A 25,688-nucleotide genomic window follows, 5' to 3' on the forward strand; every position below is an offset into this window, starting at 1 on the left:
TGGAGGAGCGGCCTTTAGTATGCGTGTGGGAGCCTTTAACAAACGCTGTTCTACTCATATTGACGTCTGCAAACTCTACTCAGAACACTTAACAACAATGGCAAAAGATTGACAACTGCCGTAATCTTCATGGGACATTTTAAATGTGTCTGTTTGTACCATTCAAGTGTACTGGTCATCTGAAAAGTATGAAGTCAGATAGGACAGTGTTGAATAAAATAATGCATGAAGTGTACGACTGGTGCAATCGTTCCTGAATACGTTCTTTCAAACACGTTTTGCAGAGAAACCGAGCATAGAATGATATTCAGTATATGTTCTGTTCGTCCCTTCTGCAGCAGTTCATTATGACATAACATGACAATGGAAGTCTGTCACCATGAATACTATTCTGTACATAGTACATTCAGTACAGCAGAATAGCTTGAAACATTCAAACATAACTACTGTAGCTAGATCAACATATTGTGCAGTTCAATATAATATTGACAAGCATTAGAGTGCCATGCAGAGAAATTACGAGTGATATTCATATGAAGATGAAATTCTACAATGACTGCAGAAGAAGTAACAGTTAAAAACATTTAAAGTGATAGTTCACCTAGAAATGAAAATTCTGTCATTATTTAAGGTTGTAATATACACTACGTGACTTTTGCACACATCCCCCCCCCCCCCCCCCCCCCCTGTTTTTGCAGAAAATCAGAGCCAGTCTGCAGATTTGGGGCATTTGGAGTTGACAGATTTCACAGAAAATCATGTGTATGATGGGCACAAATTCTGCTTTGATTCCATCCGGATATCAAACATGTTTGATATTTTGAGACGATATTAACATGTTGATGTTGTTTTCATCTGTCATGTGTCTTCTTCTTCCTTCTTCGTCTTCCTTCTGATCATATTTTAAAGGTTGTGTGTGTAGTGTGTGTGTAGCGTATTCCAACCTTTCCTCTTCCTCGTGACGTTTCAAACAACAAAGAAAAGAAAAGCAAAGCTAAAGTTGTTATTGACTGATAATATTCACCTCTACTGAGCTGAGACATCGGAACATTGTCACATTTCTCTCAAGAACACAACAAGAAGAGCTAGGATGAAAATGGCAAGATTTTCTCCAAATAACTAATACAATTTTGATCAGTATGCTTCAGTAAAAAATAAAGGTTCCAAAAGGGGGATTTTGCAACAATGCCATAGAAGAATTTTTTTTGGTTCAACAAAGAACAAATGAACAGTTCTTAAAAGAACCTTTTTGTGCTTAGAATAAAGAATATTTTAATATTTTAAACCATTTTTCCACACAAAAAAAAACAAAAAAAAAACACATTTGGTGTTTAATGGAGGTTAAAGGTTCTTCAAGGAACCATTGACGCTAAAGGACCTTTGTTATGAGTGGACTTGGAATATAATGCATTAGATCTATAATTTTATGATGTTTTTGTGTTCTTTTTGAAGCTTGACAACCCCAGTAAACACTTGCATGTAATTACATGGATGAAAAGTACATTATTTAAAAAAAATAAAAAAATTACAGTCAAATAAGATTGATCTGAATGATGACGTGTAATTTTGTGACTCTATCCAGTAGTTTCACCTGTTTCCAGTGAGTTCCCCTGGACTATACACCTGTTGTTGTTCATGCCATTGTGCTCCACCCTTTCAACTCTACTGCAGAGGCCAAAGACCAACAAGTGCATCAAATCATATCTCACTTTATCTGTGTGTGAGCCAAAACAGATTGTTTTCCTTGTGTTGTGTTGTGTATTGTATTGTGGATACTTCCTGTATCAGATAATTCCTTGTTAGCAAAATGAGCTTATGTGCACATGCACATAATCTACAACATATTTAACCATGAATGTAACCAAATATTTTATATCGATATAAAATATTTGGTTACATTCATGGTTAAATATGTTGTAGATTATGTGCATGTGCATGACCACTATATTGGACACTGAGGTGCTCTTATTGAATAGAGGCATTACATTTCAACAAAACTTACAACTATAAAAATGTGCAAAATTAAATAAATAAAAATGTTATGAGATTCAAAAGACGAGAAACAGTGAAACACAGTTGGCATCACAAGTTTAAACTCCTCTGATTCTCTCCTTTTAGAGGACAGCCGTTGAGTCAGGAAACAGGTTTAACAAAATCTACAGGTTGAGTCACTTGTTATTTGAACTGAGCACTGATTTAGTACAGGAAAAAAATCTGTCCTTTTACACTCCTAGTCTAAGACAAACATACATATCTCGCTTAAGACACAATGGTGCAGAAACAGGTTTTCTGAATGCATTACTGACAGCAACATCACAATTTTGGGTTATTTATTTAGGCAAAGTGCAAGCACATTTGGATTTATGGTTTGTGAATATACCTTTTTAAATTAGATAACATAATATATTTATATGCAGATTACACTTTATTATTAAATTACACTTAATTATATTTGCATGAAATGTATGCAGCTTGGACACATAATGTAAAGTATCATACTAAGTGGAAAATATGAAGATAATGCAAGATTCAAATGTTGTTTTAATGTACTGCTCTATTCACGGAGAGGTGCATCATGCACGAGTGTAAAAACAGATTTACCTTCAGGTTTCCCGTCCTGAGTCTGAGCGCGCGCAGGTGAACGGAGCGCGAGACACAGCGCGAGCATCTGCAGCGCATTCATCTTCATTTTCATTCTCAGAATATTCCCAATGTGAAGTCAGTCCGTCAGGATGAACAGTCAGTTACATATCCATGGCGAAAGAAGCGTGGGAGAAATGATGCTCCCTTCACTTCGGCTTGTCCGAAGCTTGTCCTGAATTCTCATCAAAAAATATCAAGTAGGCTATAGTCCGTTTCCGTCGGTTACGAAAAAGTTTATAGACTGTTAAATCCTTCAGTAGCCTATACGTCAGTTAAAAACAAATAGTTTGACTGAAACAAAAATGATAATACAATCAAAATGTTGGGGGGAAAGCGACCAGAAATACGGGACAGGTTAAATGGTTCGTAAACAAACACTCGCGCACGCATGAATGTTGTCTCGAGGTTTGTTACCTGTTTACGAGGACAGGTGAACGATGCTGAACGCTGATTGGCTGTGACGTTGACCGTGTAATTCCAAAGCCCGTGCATCGATTTATCTCAAACATGTAAACAAGTCATTAAGCCTTCATAGTGAACTCTTGACCACTATAAACAGGCAGTGTTATAAAATTTCCCTCAGTAACCGACAGTCCTCACAGCCTACACTGAAAGCACCGACGAGATTGTGATACATGCATGTGCCAAGATTCTGCGCTCTCTCTCTCTGAACAAACACACATATACACACATCTGGGCTTTGCTGTATCGATAATAATGTAATCTTTGAGTGAGGGGTCTCATTGTGTGCAAGTCAAGGGTGGCATTGTGTCCCGGTATCGTCCACTAGTTTATCACTGTTTCTTTGATGGCTCTGGACTCACAGTCTCACAAAGGCAACTTTGTCCCTCGGTTCAGATGGCTGTAGAACTCTGAGACAAGAAAGTGTCTGAGTTTAGAGCACACATGATTCTCAGACACAAAAAATAACTGCCAAAATAATACATTCAATTTTTTTATTGTAATTCTTTAAATTATAAATACCTCAACAGTAAATCCTACCTTTTTAGTTTAAAGTTCATAGGCCTATATTACTCTCAGAAAAAAAGTATTAATTAATTTAATTCATTCTCACATTAATTCAATAACTGACTAAATAAAATGAAAAATTGGTAACACTTTATTTTACAGTGTTGTTACATGTTACATGTAGCCTACATGTAACCCTCAACCAAACCCTGACCCTATAGTAAGCACATGCTGTTAATTAATTTTACTCAATTAAAAAAAAAGTACTTAAATATATAATTACACTGTAACAATGATACCTTAAAATAAAGTGTAACCAAAAATGGCATTTAAATGTCTTTTTTTTGTTGTTGTAATGTAGGCTAGTCATTGTAATTTCTAAAAATGTAATTATCTCAATAGTAAACATTTTTGAGCACTCATCACATACTGTGCCTCACAACAATGCATTTAATTATAATCCTTGATAGATATTAACAATCATTTATTAAAAAAAAATGTATATAATTCAAAGTGTCTTTTAACACTTTTATTTTTAGGTTTCTTTCTTAATTGCTTTCTTATAATTACTCAAATTCTACATGCCCCAAGATATAAAAAAAAAACCTAAAACAAACTCACAAAAAAAAAAAAAACATGATTTTGAATATGTTTTTCTGTTCATACTGGTACATTTCCAACAATTATCTTTCCTCTTGTTCTCTGTTCAAACAGCATGAGTGTGGTAGTCACAGTTGGAAAACGGGTTTTAAAGACCAGCTCTTCCGGCACTACCGGTCTGTGAGGCACTGATTGAACAAACAAGTACACAGACAAAACAGACAGACAGAGAGGAAGACAGACAAACAGATATTCTTGCACAACAAGCCCTAGTGAATACTTCTATAGCCTATGTTCTTATGTATCACTTTTTTACAGAGAGATGCACTGCATAAACAAGTTTTTTTTATGGTTTTGGAGCACATTCCTTGTTCGTTAATATCTCACCAGCAAAAAGCATTATGGGCCAGAACACACCCTGATTCATTGAGCTCTCTCACACTCTTTCTGGTCTGAACAGATTGTGGGTTTCTATATTTATATATATATATTGCACTGCCGGATATATGAATATTATACATTAGCGAAGACACAGACTATATAAGCACATATGATGAGAATATGCATTTGAGATTCTTACTTTCCCGAACTGAAAAGTGACTGAAACTGTGTGTGTTCTCATAATAGTTCTGCCCTCTTCTGGCTGACATACGGGACTGCAGTGCAGAAAGACACCAGGAATCCAGCACGGACGTTTCAAGGCTTTGCGAGACATTTGCAATAAATAATGCGACGCATTATTTAAAGGGTTAGTTCATCCAAAAAATTAAATTCTGCCATTAATTACTCACCCTTATGTCATTCCATAAGACATTCGTTAATCTTCGAAACACAAATGAAGAACATTTAATGAAATATGAGAGATTTCTGTCCCTCCATTGACAGCTACACAAATTTAAAGCTTCAAAAAGTTCATAATGAGATTGAAAACTAATCCATATGAATCGAGCGGTTTAGTCCAAATTTTCTGAAGAGACTCGATTGCTTTATATGATGAACAGATTGAATTTAGATGAACAGCGAACATAAACAGAAACTGAACTGTACATACTTGATGAGTGAGAAGAACAAACCTCATTGGTTCTCACTGAAGCTCAAACGTGCTGCGTAACAAGAGAATGAACCTCATTGGTTCTCGCATTTCAAACAAACATGCTTAAGCTTCCATTTGTGAGTTGATTAATGTTTATGTGAATAAAAGCCTAAATTCAATCTTTTCATCATATAAAGTGATTGTGCCTCTTCCGGAAAATTGGACTAAACCACTCAATTTATGGGTTAGTTTTACAATCTCTTTATGAATTTTTTGAAGCGTCAAAGTGGTAGTTGTGAGGACTGGCAGGGACAGAAATCTCTCAGATTTCATTAAAATATCTTACTTTACTCACCCTCAAGACTTTCGTTCATCTTCAAAAAACAAATGATGAGAGGATTTTCAACAAACCATTAAAAACTGTAGTCTAAATCTAGGATTAGACTTGATCCATTTCTGGCACCAGTTCACTATGAGACATTACACATATACAATATCATGAAGTCATTAGGCTTTACTAAAGCATTTTCCAGACCAGGAGGGATAGGTTTATTAAACAATGCAACAGAATCCACTATAATCTTCCAGCAGGGGTGCATCCATTATATACGATTTATTTATTATGTGTGTTATTTGTATATTGGACACAAACGTTGCTCATTAGATTAGCTGCAAGTAGCATTAAAAATGTAAAATAGAACAAATATAAATTAGAAAAGAAACAGCAAAGTATACGGTAATTTCCATGTTTTTATTTGAGTGTAGTGTTACAGTCAAAGGATCAGAGGGAGAGAAAGATTTTGGTGTCTACATCATAATAATCAACAATAGTCTTTTTTAAATCTACTGTAACAGATAATTACACATTTCATCCATGATTTCTAAGAGTTCTATTCATTTATTTATTATTCATTGAGAAATTGTTTTCTCCCTTCATTGATTATGTTCACTGACACCGTAAGCCATCAAAATGATTTACCCAACACAGTAAAAAAAAAATCAAGAAAGAAAATGCATAAGCACACAGAGGTAAAAACACATTCACCAAAACACTCACCAAAATAAATACATAAATAAATATATAATGTTGAAGAAGATAAAATCTTTAAACCCTAGCTACTCAATAAGCACAAAAACGGTTCAATGCAAAGAATAAATGCTTTGAAATCAAGCAAACAATATATTTGAGATGTTTTAACCCCTTTTGTTTCCAGATCAACTAAAAACTAAACAAGTAAACTCAGTGACCCAATAACTTAGTTAATAAATAACCATGTGAAAACACTTTAGTAAGAAGATAAGGCCACGAAACTTAACAGACTGGACGATTCACACTGCAGACTTGTGTAGAAATGGCCTTGCAGACAGTTTGTTGTTTGCATTCGATGCTAATACTACTGAAATGAAAGGTGTTAAGCTAGCTATGCTTATGTTCCATAGTCAAACTGAATCATTTGAGCTGAAGTGTCTTGCTAAATAGCACTATTGTTTAGGTAACTCTCCCATCCCTGCATCACCCACACGCTACAGCACGCAAGACTCTTTTCCAACCATGTCCTAGATTGAAAATACTTGCCTTTTTAAAATGTGCATGATGATGATGATGATGATATAACTTCATTGTCAGACAAAGTCTGAATTTCCTCTTGTGTGCCATTATGTTCATTCACAAATCCCTTTTTTTGTCTCACAAAGGATATAAAGGATGCAGACAAATGGGAACTTGTCTTTTAACTCTCTTGATGCCTTGTGTTATACAAAATAACATGATGCATGCAGATGTTGACTTAATATGTTATAGTTTTTAGTTGAAGTCTAAAAAGCTGATTTTACTGGTTCACAACAGTGGTAAGAGTCATAATAATTGGTTTTAGTGTACATGAAGTGGGAAAATGCCACAAATGTGTTGCCTGGAATAATACCGGTATGCAAACTAATAGCAATGCTATTCCCAGAAACGAATACAATTTCAAACAGGTTGTTTTGCTATTAGATTTGTGTGAAGGATGGATTAACAAATATGCAATGCAGGATAAGTAGTTTTGTTGTTTGTTGCATTTACACTGGCTAGTATGGTAATATACTGTAGTGATTTTCCATTTGTCCATGTAGTTTGTAACACATAGATTATGTTAGAACTAATCTAAACATCACTAGTATCTGTGATGTTTGCTATAATATGTTATACACAAAACAAAATACAAAATAAATATATATATATATACACATCTATATATTTTTTCCGTTTCTGAACTATACTAATAAAAAAACATCATGGATAAAGCCAAAATGTGTCAGCCTACCAGCACTGATTCAACAAATTCACATTCATTGGGGGTGATATGTTAGTCTGAACCCACAAAACACATTATGCGCATGAAACAAGCAATCTAACACAGAGGGAGATGCGATATTATGCAGTTTGCCGCAGACCACTGACATACCAAGGTTTTGTGTACGTGTGTGTGCTTTTTTATGCTGTTTGCTAATATGATTCAAATAGTCAAAGTGCAAAAGCAAAAAAAAAACAGCCAAATGTTTAGTGTCATCATTACAATCTATTCATCATGTCAGTGGCAAATTAGTACTAGCAACTATGTTAAACAGCATTTCACTATCTATCTATCTATCTATCTATCTATCTATCTATCTATCTATCTATCTATCTATCTATCTATCTATCTATCTATCTATCTATCTATCTATCTATCTATCTATCTATCTATCTATCTATCTACTATCTATCTGTTGGACTAACAGCACAGCATGCATGCCATGCAGACAATGCTAGTGATTATTACGACACAATACCGTTTTACCCATGCAACAATTAGCCAAGTCAATTCTTCAGTACAACAAAGTGAAGGTGGGGGGGCGTTTGACTGAAAAAAGCTTTATTTACAGCTTTACTCGAATGTGTTAGTTTATGATGGACTATTCAAAAGCACCATGTTTGACTCATAATTTAGGTGAGGAATGTTTGCAGAAACACAGACTCTACATTCGATCTATAGATCTTATGCGCCAGAGAAACGAGGGCGCCGCCATCTTTAGAATTTTGTCTTTTAACTTCCGTTTTTGCGGTCGCTCTGTATATTTCTATGGCATTGCTGTCCAGGAGTAATTAGCTTTTGAAGTGGATTTACTTAATGTAAAGTTAACGAAAGTTATCATGAGGATTGTAATGTTTAAAGCAGATGTCTTAACAAATGTCAGTAGACCGGGAAGATTTTAAAACGAGCCGTTCATTCATAAATACGCAAGATCGCTGTGAAAATTCAGACCGGAAGACAAAAGACAACGAGCGCAGCGCTGAAAAGGGGCGGGGCTACATAAGGTCTATAGCATCCAATCACTGTGTCCATTCTAGTACAGCAACAAAGCAAGCATGCAACACCAACCAACCAGCTCAGTGTGACTAAACACACACATGCAGATCTAACCTCTACTACACCACAACGCTTAACACACGACACAGAGAGAAAGAGCCATGCAAAACACAGCAGGGTATCTAACGCAATCACGGACAGCGGGGGTCGTAGACTGTGGGTATTGTGTGTGCGTGAGGAGGCAAGCTGCATTATAATCGCATCTACTGAAAACAGAGCTTTTCGACAATACCAGGAAATACAGAAGCATATTACATAATACATGAGCATGCTCAGACCCATAGCTAACTATCTTTTTCATGGCAGTCAAGGACAACACTGATCACTGATTGTAAACATGGAAAGATTGAGTGAGAGTGGGAGAGGCGGAGATGACATCGACCAAACGTTGATGCTATATACCGACACTGCACTGACCGGCGTTCATCATACAGTGAAAGTGGAAAGTCAACAGAGAAAATGAGATGCCTGTTGATCTGCGAGTGTGCGTAGTGAATGCATGTGCGTACAGATGATTTACACAGAGCATAGAAGGCTCTATAAACCACATACTGTATTTGCCATTATACAACAAAAAAGAAACTAAATCAAACAATGACAAATCAAACATAACAATTCCAAAGGCCAAATTATTCCCACCCCCTTCCCAAAGAGAGAAACGGCCACAGAAGGAAAATCCCGCCCCTCACTTCTTATTCTTGAGCTGATTGGCGAGCCAGTCGAGCCCTTCGTACAGACCGTCTCCGCTGGTCGCACAGGTCGCTTGTATATACCAGTTGCGGTGGCGGAGTGAGTGGAGGCCGAGTTTATCTGTGATCTCAGCTGCATTCATGGCGTTTGGCAGATCCTGTCAGGAAAATACGATGACGAGTCAATGCTTTTAAATAGAACCATAGATTTTTATTCTGAAATAAGTACACAATTTAGCAGCAGAATTATGGACAATAGAATATGATTAATTGAAATTTAAACAGATGTACTATCATTCAAAAAGTTTGGGGCTGGTAAGATTTTGGCTGCTAAGAACCACATTTTAAAGGGGCTGTATGTAAGAATATAATATTAATATTAATAATCACTTTGTATATGTGAACAGCTTGTAGCAAAACTTCCACGACTTCCTAGGTTCTCTATGAGAGCCTGTAGACTGATTTTTATGTGAAGGACTTGGGAAGGACGTGTGCTTATTCAATGACGCATGAGACAATGTTTATGTTCAGGATAATGCCGAAAGAGCTATTCTGTACTGCCAATGTACTGACATATGTACTGACAATGTGTCATGCAAAGAAAAGGGCGTAAAAATGTGTAAAAAAAAAAAAAAATTACATGGCGGGTTTCTCTAGCGAGGAAACGGATCTGCTCGAGCGCGAGGTTAAAGTGCGCAGACAGATCATCTATGGGACAAAGTGTACGCGTGTTGTGGACCCGCCTATAGGCGCATATTACTAACACGCTCTTTAAATAACAAAAACAATATTGCGACTTTAGACCAGGTTTCAGTTGGTCAATGGTGCAGTCTATTTCAGTTGCCTCAAAATAGCAATGCGCCAACATTGCGCCTGAACACACCTCGTTTTCAGACCAGCACACCCATGGGCGCACAATTGGGCACAAATGCATTTGCTATTTAACAACGTGGCGCAGGATGTGAAAATGATAAAACTAGTAAAAAACTCTTGCATCGCGCCTGGTGCCGCATTACGCCAGGTGTATGATAGGGCCCATAGTCTCTTGTGCGTTACGTGTGCACGAATACGAGCAAGAGCAATAAGTTGCTGGCTGTAGTTCACTTAACGACCACCGGTGTCACTAATAACAAGGGTTTCTGAATTCTACAAATAGCCCCTTTAAAAATTCCAGCTGTAAATATGTCAAGAATATGTCACTTGAAGATGAGGTGCAGTACCTGTTTGTTTGCAAAGACAAGAAGAACAGCATCACGCAATTCGTCTTCTGCGAGCATCCTCATTAACTCCTCCCGCGCTTCGTTCACTCTCTCCCGATCGTTACTGTCAACCACGAAAATAAGACCTACGATGAGAAAAAACAGCAGAGATGAATACAGAGCAACATTAACACAACACGAAAGCATACACAGATTGTATCCAACTATGCAATGTTTTGCTTTAAAAAGAAAACAAACATTGATTTTTATTTTTGAATATTACTTCTGAGCTATTTTGCATTAACATTCTATGTGGACATGTTAACCAGTGTTGTCTAATAACATTGAGATACTATTATAGTTTTTTTTTTAAATACTTTATTGTGGTTAACGTTTATATTATTTCAAGTAAAAAAAAAGTTTTTTTTTAATGGGTTTAGTTGTACTTAACTATAATAACCCTGCTTCACCGATGTTACAAGGTGGCTCTGCACAGTTTGCGCTCGCTAAACACAAGCTACACAGTTTGCACTAAATCTACTCAAAGCAACATGTGTTTAAGAGGGAGAAGTTGAGTGTATGTGTAACTCACCCTGTGTATTTTGAAAGTAGTGTCTCCAGAGTGGTCTGATTTTATCCTGACCACCAACATCCCACACAGTGAAGCTGATGTTCTTGTACTCCACTGTCTCCACATTAAAGCCTAACACAAACACAAACATTGTGTGACCAGAATCACAACATCATTTTACTATTTCAAATGGTACAATTCAATTAAAGTGCATTCAACAACTGTACAAATATAATTGCTCTAGATGTATGTAGGGGACACCCGGCAAATTTAACAATTTAATTTCTTAAAGGGATAGTTCACCCAGAAATGAAAATTTTGTCATCATTTACTCACCCTCAAGTTGTTCCAAACCTGTATGAATTTCTTTCTTCTGCTGAACACAACAGAAGATATTTTGTAGAATATGTGTAACCAAACATTTGATGGGCCCCATTGACTTCCATAGTATTTTTTTTTTCCTACTGTGGAAGTCAATGGGGTCTTATCAACTGTCCATTGAGGGTTAGTAAATGATGACAGAAGGTCATATAGGAAGCATTTTTATGTGCCAGTAGTAATAGAGTGCAACATTCGGGTTCTCAAAGTAAAAACTCACCATAGATAAATTGATTTTAATGATAAACCTTTAAAGACAGCCCTACTGTGAGCTATGAGGTTGTTAAGCGACGGTATTTTTAAATTGTGTTTAACAGCTGAATTTGTGGTGAAAAACTACATTACCCATGATGCTGTACAGAAAATTCTAACAATCAGAGAGTTGAAACAATCAAAACGAGCCAAAAAAAGCTCTTTAGTTCCCATGAAAGTCGATCTCAAAATACATATATCTGCATATTTTGCAATAAACTTTAAATATATTGTTAATATATATATAAAATCAACATTTTAAATGAGCAGTTTTATATTTCTCTATGGTTTTTAATTTGATTATGCTGTTTCGCAAAGCTTCATGGAATTGTAGTTCTTTCCCTCACTGAAAAGCCGTTAAGTGCACAGTCTTGTATTTTTGTCAGATTTTCAAATACTTTTTTGCCTTAAATCAATGTTATGATTCACCTCGTAGCTGTTTGGTTTGGTTCATGGCTTATAGCGCTTACAGACTTTTTTAAAATCCCTATGGGAGAAATTAATGGAAAAAATACTTCCAGAACCAGCGCCGCTGAAAAAGTGGACGGGCACTAATGCACATAGAAGCAATAAAATATTCAGCTATATGGAAGCTAACAGCTTCAGTGCAACAGGTTTACACAAAATTCAGGACACTTTTAATTTCATGAGAATTTTTTTATTTAATTCCCACATCCCACAAAAAGAGAAATATACTTTTATTTATGAAATACTTATAAATTTGTTTATATTGTGTTTGAAATGACCATGAATTCTGTCTGCGGATGTACAGATACCTATTTAAACAGTATTGTAACAAAGTCTACAAAACAATCAAATGAAGTAAGAGCATGATTTTACCAATGGTTGGGATGGTGGTGACGATCTCTCCCAGCTTCAGTTTGTAAAGGATGGTGGTTTTACCAGCAGCATCTAATCCAACCATCAGAATTCTCATCTCTTTCTTCCCTATCAGACTCTTCAGCAGATTGCCAAAAATATTCCCCATGATTCAATGTTTTGCTTCGTCCAGCCAATCACAATCCAGAAAGCTGTGAGTCCTTTTGTAGAACAATCCACTGAGGTAAAAGACTGAAAGCCTTGAGAAATAATGCTCGCAGAAGAAATAATAATCTGGAGTCCTGCAAAGGGAAAAAAGAAAAGAAAATCAATGTGGATGACATGTACTTGGTCGTCAATGAAAATATATTTGTTCATATATATATATATATTTATATATTCATTTATTAATTTTGTATATTAAAATATATAAATCCAAGTTATTTAAAAATAATAATATTTCACAATTGTACTGTTTCACTGTATTTTATATATATATAACTAGAGTGCATATAGTTATTTTATATTGTCATAATATTACACTACAGTACTGATTTAAAAAAATAATAAGTACTTTCTTTTTTTATCAAATAAATGTAGTGTGTGTGGTTCAGGGTATGTCCCCACAAGGATGGCAATACTTTTGGACATTTTTGGTCACCATGTGGAAAACAGCTTATAAATCATAGTAAGTGATGCTTGTAAAAATGCAGAAAGTTTTCTGTAATGGGTAGAATTAGGATTAGTTTAAGGGGAAATCATTTACAATTTGTACAGTATAAAAATCATAGAAAGTCCCCATAAAACATGGAAACCCATCATAAGTATATGTGTGTGTGTGAGAGTGAGTGAGACAGAGAGAGAGAGAGATCAGCATGGAAAAAAGCACCTTGGAAATTTAAAACTGATTCCAGTGGAAAAGGGGTTTCAGTTTAAAGCAAATGATCTTCATTAGATATTATTTAATTCGACTGACTGAATTTGGCATGTGAATGGTGAACTGTGTAATCTGAATGTTTCAGACAAGCATTCTTTTACCCACTGTAATCGTGCAACTGATTATCAGAGAGGCGTTTGTAAGTTGAAATGAAAAATACACGTCTCAAAATTCTGAGGGGGCGGGTTAAATGAGCATAATGCTTCTGGATGTGTATTTACATTTCTTATTTTCACTAGTATGTGCTTCATGTGCAGAAGCTACAAAAATGTTAACAACCACAGAACACACACGGACTGGACTGAACTGAAGAAACTATGATCCTGCCATGTCTTCAGGCTGTATAGCAATCTGTTCATCCCTCTCATACCCCTCCATCACACAACCCCCCTGAACATTCCCAGATGGAGTTATCCAAGATGTAGAACACATTTTCTGATGGCCATTTTGTCCTAATTCATGATGTCAAAGTGTAACACGTATATAAGATTACGAGTCAAATGTCCAATTACACAAATGTGTTATTTTTTTGTTTTAGTTTTAATCGCTTTTAACTTGAGGGTTTTTTTTTTTTTTTTTTTTTTTTTGCCCTCCAAACTAAAATACCAATCACCATATTCTTGTAATAACTGTGGGGTAAACAAATCAAGGCAAACCAAAACACAATAAAACCACATTGACACAAGAGTCAGCTATAATGAAGGTAGATTTGAACCAAAACATTGAACTGTGTACTGTGGACATGATCGGTGTGTTCTCAAATGTTTTAAATTTTGTAATTTTCTAAAATCTGATTTTACATATTTGTTGTTTCATGACTTGTTTTGTGTTGCAAACATTACAGCTTGCTCAAAAACCTATAATAGGCTTTTTAATAGCATGTTCATATTGTGACAGCTTATAATGTCACAGTCGAAATGTTCAATCACCCTGTGTAGCAAATACAGTAAGGTACGTGCCTAAAGAAACTGACTTTAAAAAATAAACCTATCCCGAGTAGGCTAATATGAACAACAACTAACTACATAAATTATTTCCCCTACAATCAAGACAAAAGGTTAAGGAAAGGTGCATAACCAGCAATAAACTGTACCTGATGCACATGCAAATGTGTCCATTAAGACAGCAATAATCTCTTATTACTGTCTTAATGGACACATTTGCATGTGCATCAAGTACAGTTTATTGCTGGTTATGCACCTTAACCTTTTGTCTTGACTTAAAACAGGTTATTAGGTTATAATTAATATATATATATATATATATATATATATATATATATATATATATATATATATATATATATATATATATATATATATATATATATTCCTGTGTTATATTATGTCCTCTGTAGAGGACACCAGGACCATTTATTAAAAAAATTAAAAGACACGAAAGGATAAGGCAAAACCAATGTTTTTTTTTAATTCATCAGTAAATTTTTAGGTTTCAAGCTTTTTTTATCCAAACTTTGTATAAAGATGATTCTCAATTATGCTATCAAATATATAACAGAATGATTTGATATACCATTTTAATTTACGCAATATGCATGTAAACATGGCCATAAATGCCATTCCCATTCCATGCAATGCATCTGTATCTAATTTGCATATTAATGTGTTCTTCGGGCAACATAATGAAAAAATACATGTAACAATGGGAGTAATAATTGGGAATATTTTCATAAGAATATCGATATATTATTTCTTTCCCTATTCACATGTTGTGCCTCCAAAATGCCTGATATGCAATGCTGTCTGATATATGAAATCGATGCCCTGTTTCAAAACAGAAAGTCATATTCTGATTTGAAACCCCATAACATTTTCCTGAGATGCTGATTTCTGACAAACAATTAGAAAATTAGTCAGATTTAAATTATACTTACAAAATTTGATCATATTTCCATAAGAGTGCTAAATGTGATCCTTCATTAATTTTTAAAGACCAAGAAGAGGGAGTTGTCATGGTTACGCCAAACATTTTCCTGCTGAAAATGAGTTGGTTAAAGCTGGAAGTAGCTGGTTAAAGCTAGTCAGCCAGTCAGCCTGGGAGACCAGCTTAAACCAGCCAAACAGGCTGGTTTTAGCTGTTTTTTCCCCAGCAGGGAATTGGTATCTCTGCAAAGCCCTGAATGTGCTCTTTACAGGAAGTCCAGACTTAAAACTGTGACATGTATGTTGTCAGAGAAATGTGCTGAAATATAATCTCCACTGCTGGGTCTCCGGAGGAACGGAAGCTGCGGGGGTCTGACTCCGGGTGCGCTGTCCATGGTGCTGACGCCCCGACACACACCAGGAATATTTTTACACGGGTTTTTGTAACAGACTTCTTCATTCTTAAAGGCTTCCTTCGTTGTTTCTGAATGATTCAAGAAACCCAGGCTTACTCAAACCTGTGCAAGGGACCCCAACAATGTATTTATGTCACGAGACAACGAAATACTACAGCGTTACTACTAGACGGTTGTCCACATTGTATCTAACACGGTGATCTTTACAAACATTAACACGGTTCTTAAATAAATATTTCGAATACTGCCGGTTTGCGTATAAAGGCCTACGACCCTTTGACAATGTCGGCGTAGGATACAAAGATCGGAGCTACTCCGTGAAGAGATGCGTTTGGCACGAAGCAGAAGGATGAAATTGTTCTTATGCAAGACCACCACAATTCATGCAAAAGCAAACCGGAATCAATCACAACCCAAGCGCAACACAAGCCGTCTTAATGTCTGAAGAGGCGTAAGGCAGCACATCATGTGTGATACTGATCTTCATTCATTTGGAAAGATAGAGACGCTACGCATACGTGCCTCGCGGAAGGCCTGTCTATGTCTCTCTATTTCCAATAGCAATATAAGACGCGCTGTCATAGTCTACCGAAAGCACAAGCAACATTTCAACCAGTCAGAACCACTCCGAAGTGTTTCATTTTAGAGCAATCACAATTGTACGTATCCGGATTACCTTGCGAGATGACACCAGCCGATTTTGGACACGGAGAGACGGAGAGAAGATCTCACGAGAGTTTACGCCGACAGCACAGGCTTCGATGGGGATTTCTCGCGATGTTTGGTTTTCGCATGTTGAGACTGATTCCAGTCAGGTAAGGTAGCCTTTAGTCAAATAAATGACATGTCAAGGAAATGCTTGAGGTGTTACAACACTCTTTCAAGCTACAAATTCTCTGGAAATTCTTAACAAATATCTAGCATATTTATCTTGGAGCCATAAAAGATATGGGCCTGCATTTATTTTTTGAACTTCTGAAACATCAAAAAAAAAAAAAAAAAAAAACCTTTTTGTTTTAAGTGAATAAATTATATATAGGACTATATTGTATATTTATTAACTTTTAAGTAGCCTAAATATAATCATATCCTAAGACAGTAGCATTAGGTAGCTATAGCAACAGTTTATTATAAGAAGCAATAAATAAACTGAAGTTTCAAAAAAGAAGATTGTCAACTAAAGTGAATTCAAAGAAGAAAATATTTATACTCACAGCGGATGGTACACCTTGCTTCAGAGCTTATGGAGATAAAGCATGGTATAGATTCATTTTACAATTTGTAAACAAAAAAAGAAAAGCAATGAAAACAAGTGCTACATTTTTATTTAGTTGATCTGTGTGTTCTTGAAGTCAGCAAAAAGGAAGTTGTGATCGTCCTTTCTTCCCTATTTTGATGTATAATGAAATCAGAATTGAAGTTTTTAGGCTTTTATTTTTAATATGTTAGCCTTACTGTTAGCTTTAATCTAGTGTGCACCAAAACAATGACAATAGATATAAGATATAAGCATTCAAAACTTAGTCTCTCACTTCTGCCAAATATGGATCAACGATTTTGATGACATCACTCTGCACTTCAGCTTCTCTGTCCAATCAAATGCTCTCTAGAATCTAAAACATCCCTCCTCCTACACTATAAATAGACACCGAAACTGCGGCTGAAATCGGTCACTTGTTCAAAAATGTACTGTTTTTTACATGGTGAATGGCACATAGTGCACTATATAGGGGATAGGGAACGATTCAGACAGTGTAGATATGTTTTCCATTGGGGCAAATGAAATCTGGTTTCCTGTTAGTGTCACGCAAACCGCCACAGCGTGCACACAGTCTGCTCCGGTCCAGAGACACGACAGCACAGAGCGGATCTTATGCGTGAGTCGAAACATGCCAGAAAATGTATCGGACCCATTTTGAATTCAGAATGCTGTATTTTAAAGCGATATGGAGGAGATTAGAGGACAAACGATCAGAGATTAGGAGGAAACTGCGGCTTTACTGAGCTCAGCGGCTCTGGCCCGAGCTGTGATATAAATTCAACGCAATTGGCTAGTTTTTAAAAAGAGGAGGAGCTGGTCGATATGCCCCGCCCTTTCTTCCTGTTTCAGTGGAAATTACCTCAATACATTGAACAATTCTGCGCGTTTCAAGGCACTTCAGTGGGCCTTTAAACAAGACAAAATGTAGGGTGAGGCTTGATTTTGTCCATGAGAAATTGATTGGATGGTTGTGGTTTGCTATTGGTCAACTCATGTGAGTGACAGGTTGCTCCCCCCTCACGCCAGTAAACACGTCATCAGAGAAGAGAAGTCGTTGCAAGGGGGAGGAGAAATTATTTTGATTAAATTTACGAGGGCACATCAATTTATGAAAAAAATAATGATGTGCACGGATAAACCAAAATTATACTAATAAAATGGCAATATTCCATTAAAAAAATTGCCCTTTTTTTTCTCCATGTTGACTTAAATTGATCAATGTTTCAAAACAGTGCTTATTAGAAAAGTTTCTTCCCCCAGGCAATCTACCTCTGTGGAATGATAAATATGTGCAATAGCACCTAGGCCTATATTTATTTGACAATAACCTACTTATTTATATTCCATTCCCTGTAAATTCTATTCTACTCCTCTGTATATAGCATACCTGTATGTAAACAGACACATATATTATGTGTCTGGATGTGAAAGGATTCATTTCCTTTTCAATACCACTCTTCAATATTTCTGTTTTTGACTATTTTAGGTGATGCCGGAGACATGCACGATTACAGCAGAGATGGGAGACACGCTTCAAATCCATTACACGGTATATCCAGCGCTATTGTAGCTTGTTATGTTGTAAAACCAGGCACCTCCCAATGAAATATCTAGGTATTATGACATAAAACATGCGAAATGAACTCTTATTTGTTTATTTGCACATGAAATCATTCAATGATGTGGCAAGATATATTATATGTGGGTGTGTGTGTGTTCTGTGGCCGGGCTATCTGTTTGTATGACCAAAGAAAGACAGGGGAGTGTTCAGGAAACTTGTTTGGCAATAAGCATTATATTTGCAGTTCCGTTTAGTGGCGCTTGTGGCGTAGAAATGATACACTTTAAGTAAATGAAGGAATAAAAACAGCAGAAGGATGCAGTGCTTTCCTCAACCTCAGAACAGTAAGCGCCTTCTAGCGGGGAAGCTCTCTAACAGCAGTGGCCATGTGGAGAGACTTCTGGGATGCTGGCGGATTATGAGGCGGGGATTCCAGTGACCCAGGTATTGGTCCAGTGCTCGAGGGTCGTCTTACCCCGCCGGCGTTATCTTTACACTATAATAACACATCAGCTTTAACTGGCATCTCGCCTTGAGGGACTTCTTCAGTCTGATCGCCCGCGCGAGTATTTATTGGCTCCCTCGACGCTGCAGTGCGAGACTCTCGTGACGGAAGTGAGCCAGTAGACTATAGCTTTTATCCTTTCTGTTGGTTATTGTTAGTGCTGATTTTCTCATAACCTGAGACACGATGGGAATTCGGACGGGGATCGTCCTGATTTTTCTCGCAGCTTTTGCATTTGTTGCAGCTGAGGACGGAGAAAGCACAGAAGGCGTGATCGAACAGTTGGTTGTGGAGACATTGGTAAGTTGGGTCAAGTTTTTATGAATGACTATTATTACAAGAGTCCACGTAGCCGATCACTGCATGCGTGCTTTCATCACAAATGCATGCTAACGTCTCAGTGCAAACCTCATGTAATGTTGTAGTATCTGTTTTAGTATAGTCAATGTTCTGCGCATTTCATTTCCTATTCCGTACCACTCTTCAATATTTCTGTTTTTGACTATTTTAGGTGATGCCGGAGACATGCACGATTACAGCAGAGATGGGAGACACGCTTCAAATCCATTACACGGTATATAGCCTACATACAGCGCTATTAAAGCCTGTTATGTTGTAAAACCAGGCACCCCCCAATGAAATATCTAGGTATTATGACATAAAACATGCGAAATGAACTCTCGCGGGGTTATTTGCACATGAAATCATTCAATGATGTGGCAAGACTCGAGCTGACATCTGGACTCGCCATATCTGATTTAAAATAGAGTTGAAATGCATATTACGTGTGAAAGATAAACCTGGTTAACACATTCCTTTTAAGTTCATCGTGGAGTCACGGTCCAGTTTCGAAATGCAGTTATTTGTATGTAATAGTATTTCAGTTTTAAGCGAAACCAAATGTTCTAGAGGAGGAGGAGCAACACGTCAGCATTTGAGTCAGCGCTGGACTCGAGGAAATGCTCGAGAGGCGAGTGCGCGCACACGCGCTATAGGGAACATAGGGGAGACCTAGTGTTGTTTACAAGTTGTTGTTGTTGTTGTTTTCCTCCCGTGAAAAATGATTAACATTAAGGTTTTTGCATCAAAATAAGATTTTTTTTGTAGGCTAAATTAATAAATAATTGAGCATGATTACATTTTGTGACAACATGCCCCAACTATTGTCATATATGGGGTACTATAATAACCATTTATATTATAAATTAATCAGTGTGTGTGTGTATGTGTATATAGTAGGCTACTTTTGTTAGCCTACTTGCAAGATCTGAAACTGAAATAAAAAATATTAAAACATTTGTTTTTATTGTAGGCTATATTACATTTCGTTTAAATTTGAAATACTAAAATTACTAAATCTAAATAAACTAACACAAATAAAATGACAAAACAATAAACAGTATATATATATTCTTAGTATATATTCCATATAAAATTCTTTATATTCTCATATATAAAAAATCACATTTCGTTTAGTTTAACCTGAAGTACTAAAATAATGTACTATAATAAAATGACAAGAACAATTTAAAGTGAATTTATATATATATATATATATATATATATATATATATATATATATATTAATTATTTAAAAAAATAAAAATAGTTTTTGTCATTTTAGTTTATTTAGATTTAGTTATTATATATATATAAAAAATTATATTATACAAAATATATACAAATATTCACACTCAAACAATTGTTTGGCAAACAGAAATTGTTATCAATAAAATGTATAACATTTTTACATATAAAACACATGTGTCAACTGTGTGACAACATGCCCCAACTTGAAATCTTTCCTTTTAAAATCTGCCTTCCTTCTATAGTTCATACTTGTCTTAATGCAGGCTGATGTGGTTCTATTACACTACAAACCACAATTCCAATTATTACTTGTTTTTTATTGAGTTTCCTTTTACTTGAGTTTCCTTTTTTACTTGAGTCTTATTCTATAGGTATTTACTACAGATAATTTGCTGCATCTACATAAAAATGTATGGAACTAACCTGCATCTCTGTTGTTGATCTCCTGTGCAGGGCCGATTAATGGACGGGAAAGTGATTGACACCTCTCTGTCTCGTGAACCTCTGGTCGTAGAGTTGGGCAAGAGGTCTGTCATCACAGGTAAAAGGCTCCGTCATCGCAATGCAACTCGAAGTTACAGCATGTTCATAATAACAGAAATAAAACAGAGCACAGATTTTAGAACCTATCATATTTAGGTTAAATATACTCTTGTAGGCTATAGTTTAATTCCAACTGGACCGCGACACAAAATGACAACTGTGACACCACTTTACCGTTTCTGCAGTTTAAAGTGAGCAGTGTGTCAAAACAACAGAGCTGTTCACAGCACAAGCGTTCAGGGCCAGGACTATATATAAACCAAGTTTATATGAAAGCTTGTTTCCGCAACGGAATAAAACAATTTTAAAAGGTAATTGCAACTTTTTATCTCACAATTCAGATTTGTTTTCCTCACAATTGCGAGTTTATAGGCTATCTCACAATTCTGACTTTATAACACACAATTCTGACTTTATAACTCACAATTCTGACTTTATAACTCACAATTCTGACTTTATAACTCACAATTCTGACTTTATAACACACAATTCTGACTTTATAACTCACAATTCTGACTTTATAACACACAATTCTGACTTTATAACACACAATTCTGACTTTATAACACACAATTCTGACTTTATAACTCACAATTCTGACTTTATAACACACAATTGTGAGTTTATATCACGCAATTGCGAGAAAAAAGTCAGAATTGTGAGATAAAAAGTCACAATTACTTTTTTTATTTTTTATGTGGCGGAAACAAGCTTAGGTTTGTGACAAGACGTTTTTCCTTTTATCTACATTTAGGCTAGCAATAGGCCTATTAATCAGCATGTTAAGTGCATTTCATAATATTAGAATTGGGGAAATTATTTGTAGAGGGCAAGGAAAGACAATTAAAACTTTGAAATGAATTAACTTTGTCTTCTGTTCATAATGAGAGCATTTTGATTATTATGTACGTTGTTTTTTTAGTAGAGACTAGTTCTGTCAAATCGACCAATCCCATCTAAAATTAAAGTTAGTGCTAATATATGTGTGAATATATATATACATATGTCTGAGTGTGCACACACATCTATATACATGTATATACATATAATATTATATATATATATATACACACAATTTATATAAACAAAATCGCGATGAATCGATTTGACAGCATTAGTAGATATTTATTTTAAGCAAAATATTCAAATGGGGACTCTTGGGACCCAATATCCTCTTCTTTGAGGACTGTTTTAACTGTTTAGGATTTGGTTAGGGTAACTATAATTTCAAGATGGTTATGATTACTAAGGACAGCTTTTTGGGCTGATTTTTCTTATGTAAAACCATATAATAATCAGAAATGAGGGGGTGTTTCCACAATTGCACATGCATTTACAACTTTTTTTTGGTCTGGCAGGTCTAGAGCAAGCCCTGGTTGGAGTGTGTGAAGGGTAAGTCGACGTTAACGCCTGGATTTCTCTTTGGAATGTACAATTGCACCAATGCATGTAGGAAGAGATGGTGAAAGTACAGCTATTGAACAGTATGTTCAAGACCACTTAAAGAAAAGGTCTTTTAAGGTGAAGTTTGAATCACCCACTTGAAAGTCTTTTTTCAGTCTTTTCTGTCTATGTTTTTGCACAGGCAAAAAATCAAGGCCACGATTCCAGCTCATCTAGCATATGGAAAGAGAGGATACCTTCCAACCATTCCAGGTACCATGGCAACACACTTAAAGGACCAATTATGCCATTTTTCAAAGTCTTGATTTTGTTCTACTAGAACAGTTTTTCATGCTTAAATGTTCAAAAAACCCAGATTTTTCACATATTTTACATTGTTGCAGCACCTCTCTTCCCAGTCTGTCAGTAACGCTCTGGGATGCGTTTCTCTGAACCAACTACGGTTGCAAGTTCTGTTGTACCAACACAGTTCAATGGAACTTGTGACCATAGTTGCCTAACGATGCTTTTGGGAAACGCACCCCTGTTTAGTTCCTGTCCAGGGTCGTCCCCACCATTGAGGTCCACAAGGTCCAGTCCTCAGAAGTGTTGTGAATAATATCAACTCTACTTTGGTGCTGCAAGGATATTGCAGAGCGCCACGATTATTGACCTTTTCATCTGATCTGCCTCAGCGGTCTAACACCGCTCGTCAATGTCAACATTTTTGAGATGACCCATCAAAACAAAGTAGGCAGGCTTGAAGTTCACAGAGGCCAGCACAACACTTCAGTTAACTGTCATAAAGTGCGAGATAACATGAGAATGAACCTCATTGGTTCTTGCGGAAGCTCAAACGTGCTGCGTTACACAAGAATGAACCTCATTGGTTCTTGCGGAAGCTCAAACGTGCTGCAGTGTGTTGTGATTGGTCGATCAATGGTGATCTTTTGGACATTGCACAACACATAACTAACACAACTCAACCAGGCCTTGCCTTCTTTATTTTGCGTATGCATTGGCCAGGAATTATTTATATGAGGAATATGTGACGTAACTGTTCCCAGAAGAAAACACAAGACTACGATGGAGGTTTTTCAGGGAGTTCAGAGACAGTGAAAACACTCTGCAAATAGTTCAGTGTCACACAACAGCTTATTTACATGTGTGAAAAATATTTAAAGTCCATAAACTAATCCACCATCATCAGAAGTAGTAAAATGGTCAATATTTTATAGTAGAGTAAAGCTGTAGAGCGATGGTTAAATCACAGTGGATGTGATAATCTTACATCTGTGTTTTCCTCACAGGGGACAGCACACTTGAGTTCGATGTGGAGGTGATCTCTCTGTCCCAGCAAACGCCCTGGCAGAAGCTTGTTAACGACGTCTTGCCCCTTTTGTGTTTGGCGCTGGTTCCCACTTTACTGGGCTTAGTGGGTCTCTACCTCTACAACAAAGCACACGCGCAACCTCATGGCAAGAAGAAGAGCAAAGACAAGAAAAGCAAGAAGAAGTGAGATCAAAGCCAAAAAGAATAAACTATTTAAATAAAGAAAAATGCTTTGTTTGGTGCTTTTTTTTTTTTACTTGTTTGAGTCATTAAAACATAAAAACTCTCTTACGTTTATATTTAAGATATTGAACAGATACTTTTAACTAGAGCCACTTACAAAAGGTGTTTTAGGATGTATAGTGGGCCCAAAAATATTTACACTTGAAGTATTTCTTAGGAGTTTTTAGAAGTATTTTCAAGTAATTAAAAAAAAGGGAGAGAGCAGGGATCATTTGGTTTTTTTGTGTAATTTATTCAGACAATGTTTAGCCTAAACTGTAGACATTCACCTCAAACACCTCACATGTTAATGTCACATATGATTAATATGATTAATTATATTTTACGTGTACATACTGATGTTAGTTTATACACAGCACATCTTCAATATTAGAATACAAAGTATGTGAGGGATGGCCATTAATAAAAATGACACCGGACCGTGTGTAATCAAGTTGATACAGAAATACAAAGAGGCATTTGTGACTAGTTGTTTTAGGTCGTGTGATGTGGTTGCATTTGTTTAAACACAAAACATTACAACCTTGGCAATATTCAGAGTTAAAAAGCTGTCAACGTCAGTCTACGCATATATTAGGAGTGAATATCCCAATCAGTGAGTTTTGTCTTTCCTTGTTGATTAAAAATGATTTACTGATGCTTTCATTGTGTAATTGCTTTAGTATGTGTGATGCAAATAACACCAGCTGCCCTTATGACCCAGCTAACTTGGCTAACGTTCTGGCAAGGTTCTCTCAAAGTTATGAACAAATGTGCTTTCAGTTACGTAAATAGAACGTTCGTTCAGTTATGTGGGCTTTAATAACGTTCTCATAATGTTGTTAGCACAAAAATGTTATACCAGTAATTTATCATGGAAGTTTTTTTCTGAAACATTTAAACATTTAGACTAGTTAGTTAGACTTGTCTAGCGTTTTTTAAAATGTTACTATTGTTTCAGAATGTTCCCTTAACGTTATTATAACCAAGAAAAAAAATAAATAAATAAGAAATAACGTTTTCATAACTTAATAGGAATGTTAGCAAAACATTCATATTTTTGTTAGCTGGGTAGATTAGTGTGAAGTGAACCGTACGCATCATTCTCAGAGCGAATGCATGGACTGATAAAAATGTTTAACTTGAATCCAATTCTAGTCGCTTTTGATAAACAGTTTTAAAATGGTCGAGATAACCATCAGTGATACTACATGTCTTGCAGGGGAAAGGTCTTTCTGCTGGCCAAAATTCAATCAAGAAACTAGGTAAATACTGCCTCTCAAAACGTAATTCTGACTTTCTCTGCTCTCGAAAGAGTTCTCCTCCAGGTGACCAGTCCAGCATTATCAGCAAGCAGTGGAGAGGAAGGCTTAAAGGTCAAACAGCTTTAAAAGGTTAGCAGATCTTGAAGCATTGTCTTCAACCGTTTGGAAAGGATAGACTGTGCAAAGCATTGTATATTGAACAACATTGCTGTTTTGTAGAGGTCTGTGTTTGAGTGTGTGTGTTCCCA

At 36.1% G+C, this 25,688-nt stretch overlaps 3 protein-coding genes across 4 annotated transcripts in view; 1 reads left to right on the forward strand and 2 right to left on the reverse strand.

Annotated features, from left to right (window-relative positions):
* The window catches only part of erbb3a (erb-b2 receptor tyrosine kinase 3a), a 28,642-nt gene extending 25,388 nt beyond the window's left edge, over nucleotides 1–3,254 (reverse strand). For both annotated transcript variants that reach the window (XM_082137327.1, XM_082137326.1), the window contains exon 1: nucleotides 2,602–3,254. In XM_082137327.1, coding sequence (XP_081993453.1) covers nucleotides 2,602–2,695 — 94 coding nt within the window. In that variant the 5' untranslated portion in view covers nucleotides 2,696–3,254. The remainder of the gene's footprint in view (nucleotides 1–2,601) is intronic.
* Nucleotides 3,255–7,988: 4,734 nt separating this feature from the next.
* Nucleotides 7,989–16,584, reverse strand: arf3b (ADP-ribosylation factor 3b). Its single transcript, XM_082189847.1, has 5 exons — nucleotides 16,455–16,584; nucleotides 12,564–12,844; nucleotides 11,115–11,225; nucleotides 10,544–10,668; nucleotides 7,989–9,481 (listed from the first exon to the last, which is right to left on the reverse strand). Exons 2-5 carry the CDS (start codon nucleotides 12,709–12,711, stop codon nucleotides 9,320–9,322), a joined length of 546 nt encoding a protein of 181 aa, XP_082045973.1. The 5' UTR covers nucleotides 12,712–12,844; nucleotides 16,455–16,584; the 3' UTR covers nucleotides 7,989–9,319.
* A 2,380-nt stretch (nucleotides 16,585–18,964) lies between these two features.
* On the forward strand, nucleotides 18,965–24,181 carry LOC309513805 (peptidyl-prolyl cis-trans isomerase FKBP11-like). The gene is made up of 6 exons (XM_082189846.1): nucleotides 18,965–19,405; nucleotides 19,617–19,679; nucleotides 21,149–21,236; nucleotides 22,597–22,630; nucleotides 22,824–22,894; nucleotides 23,932–24,181. Exons 1-6 carry the CDS (start codon nucleotides 19,292–19,294, stop codon nucleotides 24,138–24,140), a joined length of 579 nt encoding a protein of 192 aa, XP_082045972.1. The 5' UTR covers nucleotides 18,965–19,291; the 3' UTR covers nucleotides 24,141–24,181.
* The last annotated feature ends 1,507 nt before the right edge of the window (nucleotides 24,182–25,688 follow it).

The sequence above is a fragment of the Leuciscus leuciscus genome (genome assembly GCF_965113295.1).
Source record: "Leuciscus leuciscus genome assembly, chromosome: 14".
In the NCBI taxonomy this organism is placed as follows: Eukaryota; Metazoa; Chordata; class Actinopteri; order Cypriniformes; family Leuciscidae; genus Leuciscus; species Leuciscus leuciscus.

Excerpts from the sequence above, each read along its gene's own strand:
- LOC309513805 (XM_082189846.1), top strand. The coding sequence starts at position 19,292 with ATGGGAATTCGGACGGGGATCGTCCTGATTTTTCTCGCAGCTTTTGCA. Across the intron at positions 19,680-21,148 it reads CGCTTCAAATCCATTACACG|GGCCGATTAATGGACGGGAA; the intron begins GTATATAGCCTA and ends TCTCCTGTGCAG. Across the intron at positions 22,895-23,931 it reads ATACCTTCCAACCATTCCAG|GGGACAGCACACTTGAGTTC; the intron begins GTACCATGGCAA and ends TTTTCCTCACAG.
- arf3b (XM_082189847.1), bottom strand. The coding sequence starts at position 12,711 with ATGGGGAATATTTTTGGCAATCTGCTGAAGAGTCTGATAGGGAAGAAA. Across the intron at positions 10,669-11,114 it reads CTACTTTCAAAATACACAGG|GTCTTATTTTCGTGGTTGAC; the intron begins GTGAGTTACACA and ends TTCTCATCGTAG. Across the intron at positions 9,482-10,543 it reads TTGTCTTTGCAAACAAACAG|GATCTGCCAAACGCCATGAA; the intron begins GTACTGCACCTC and ends TTTTCCTGACAG.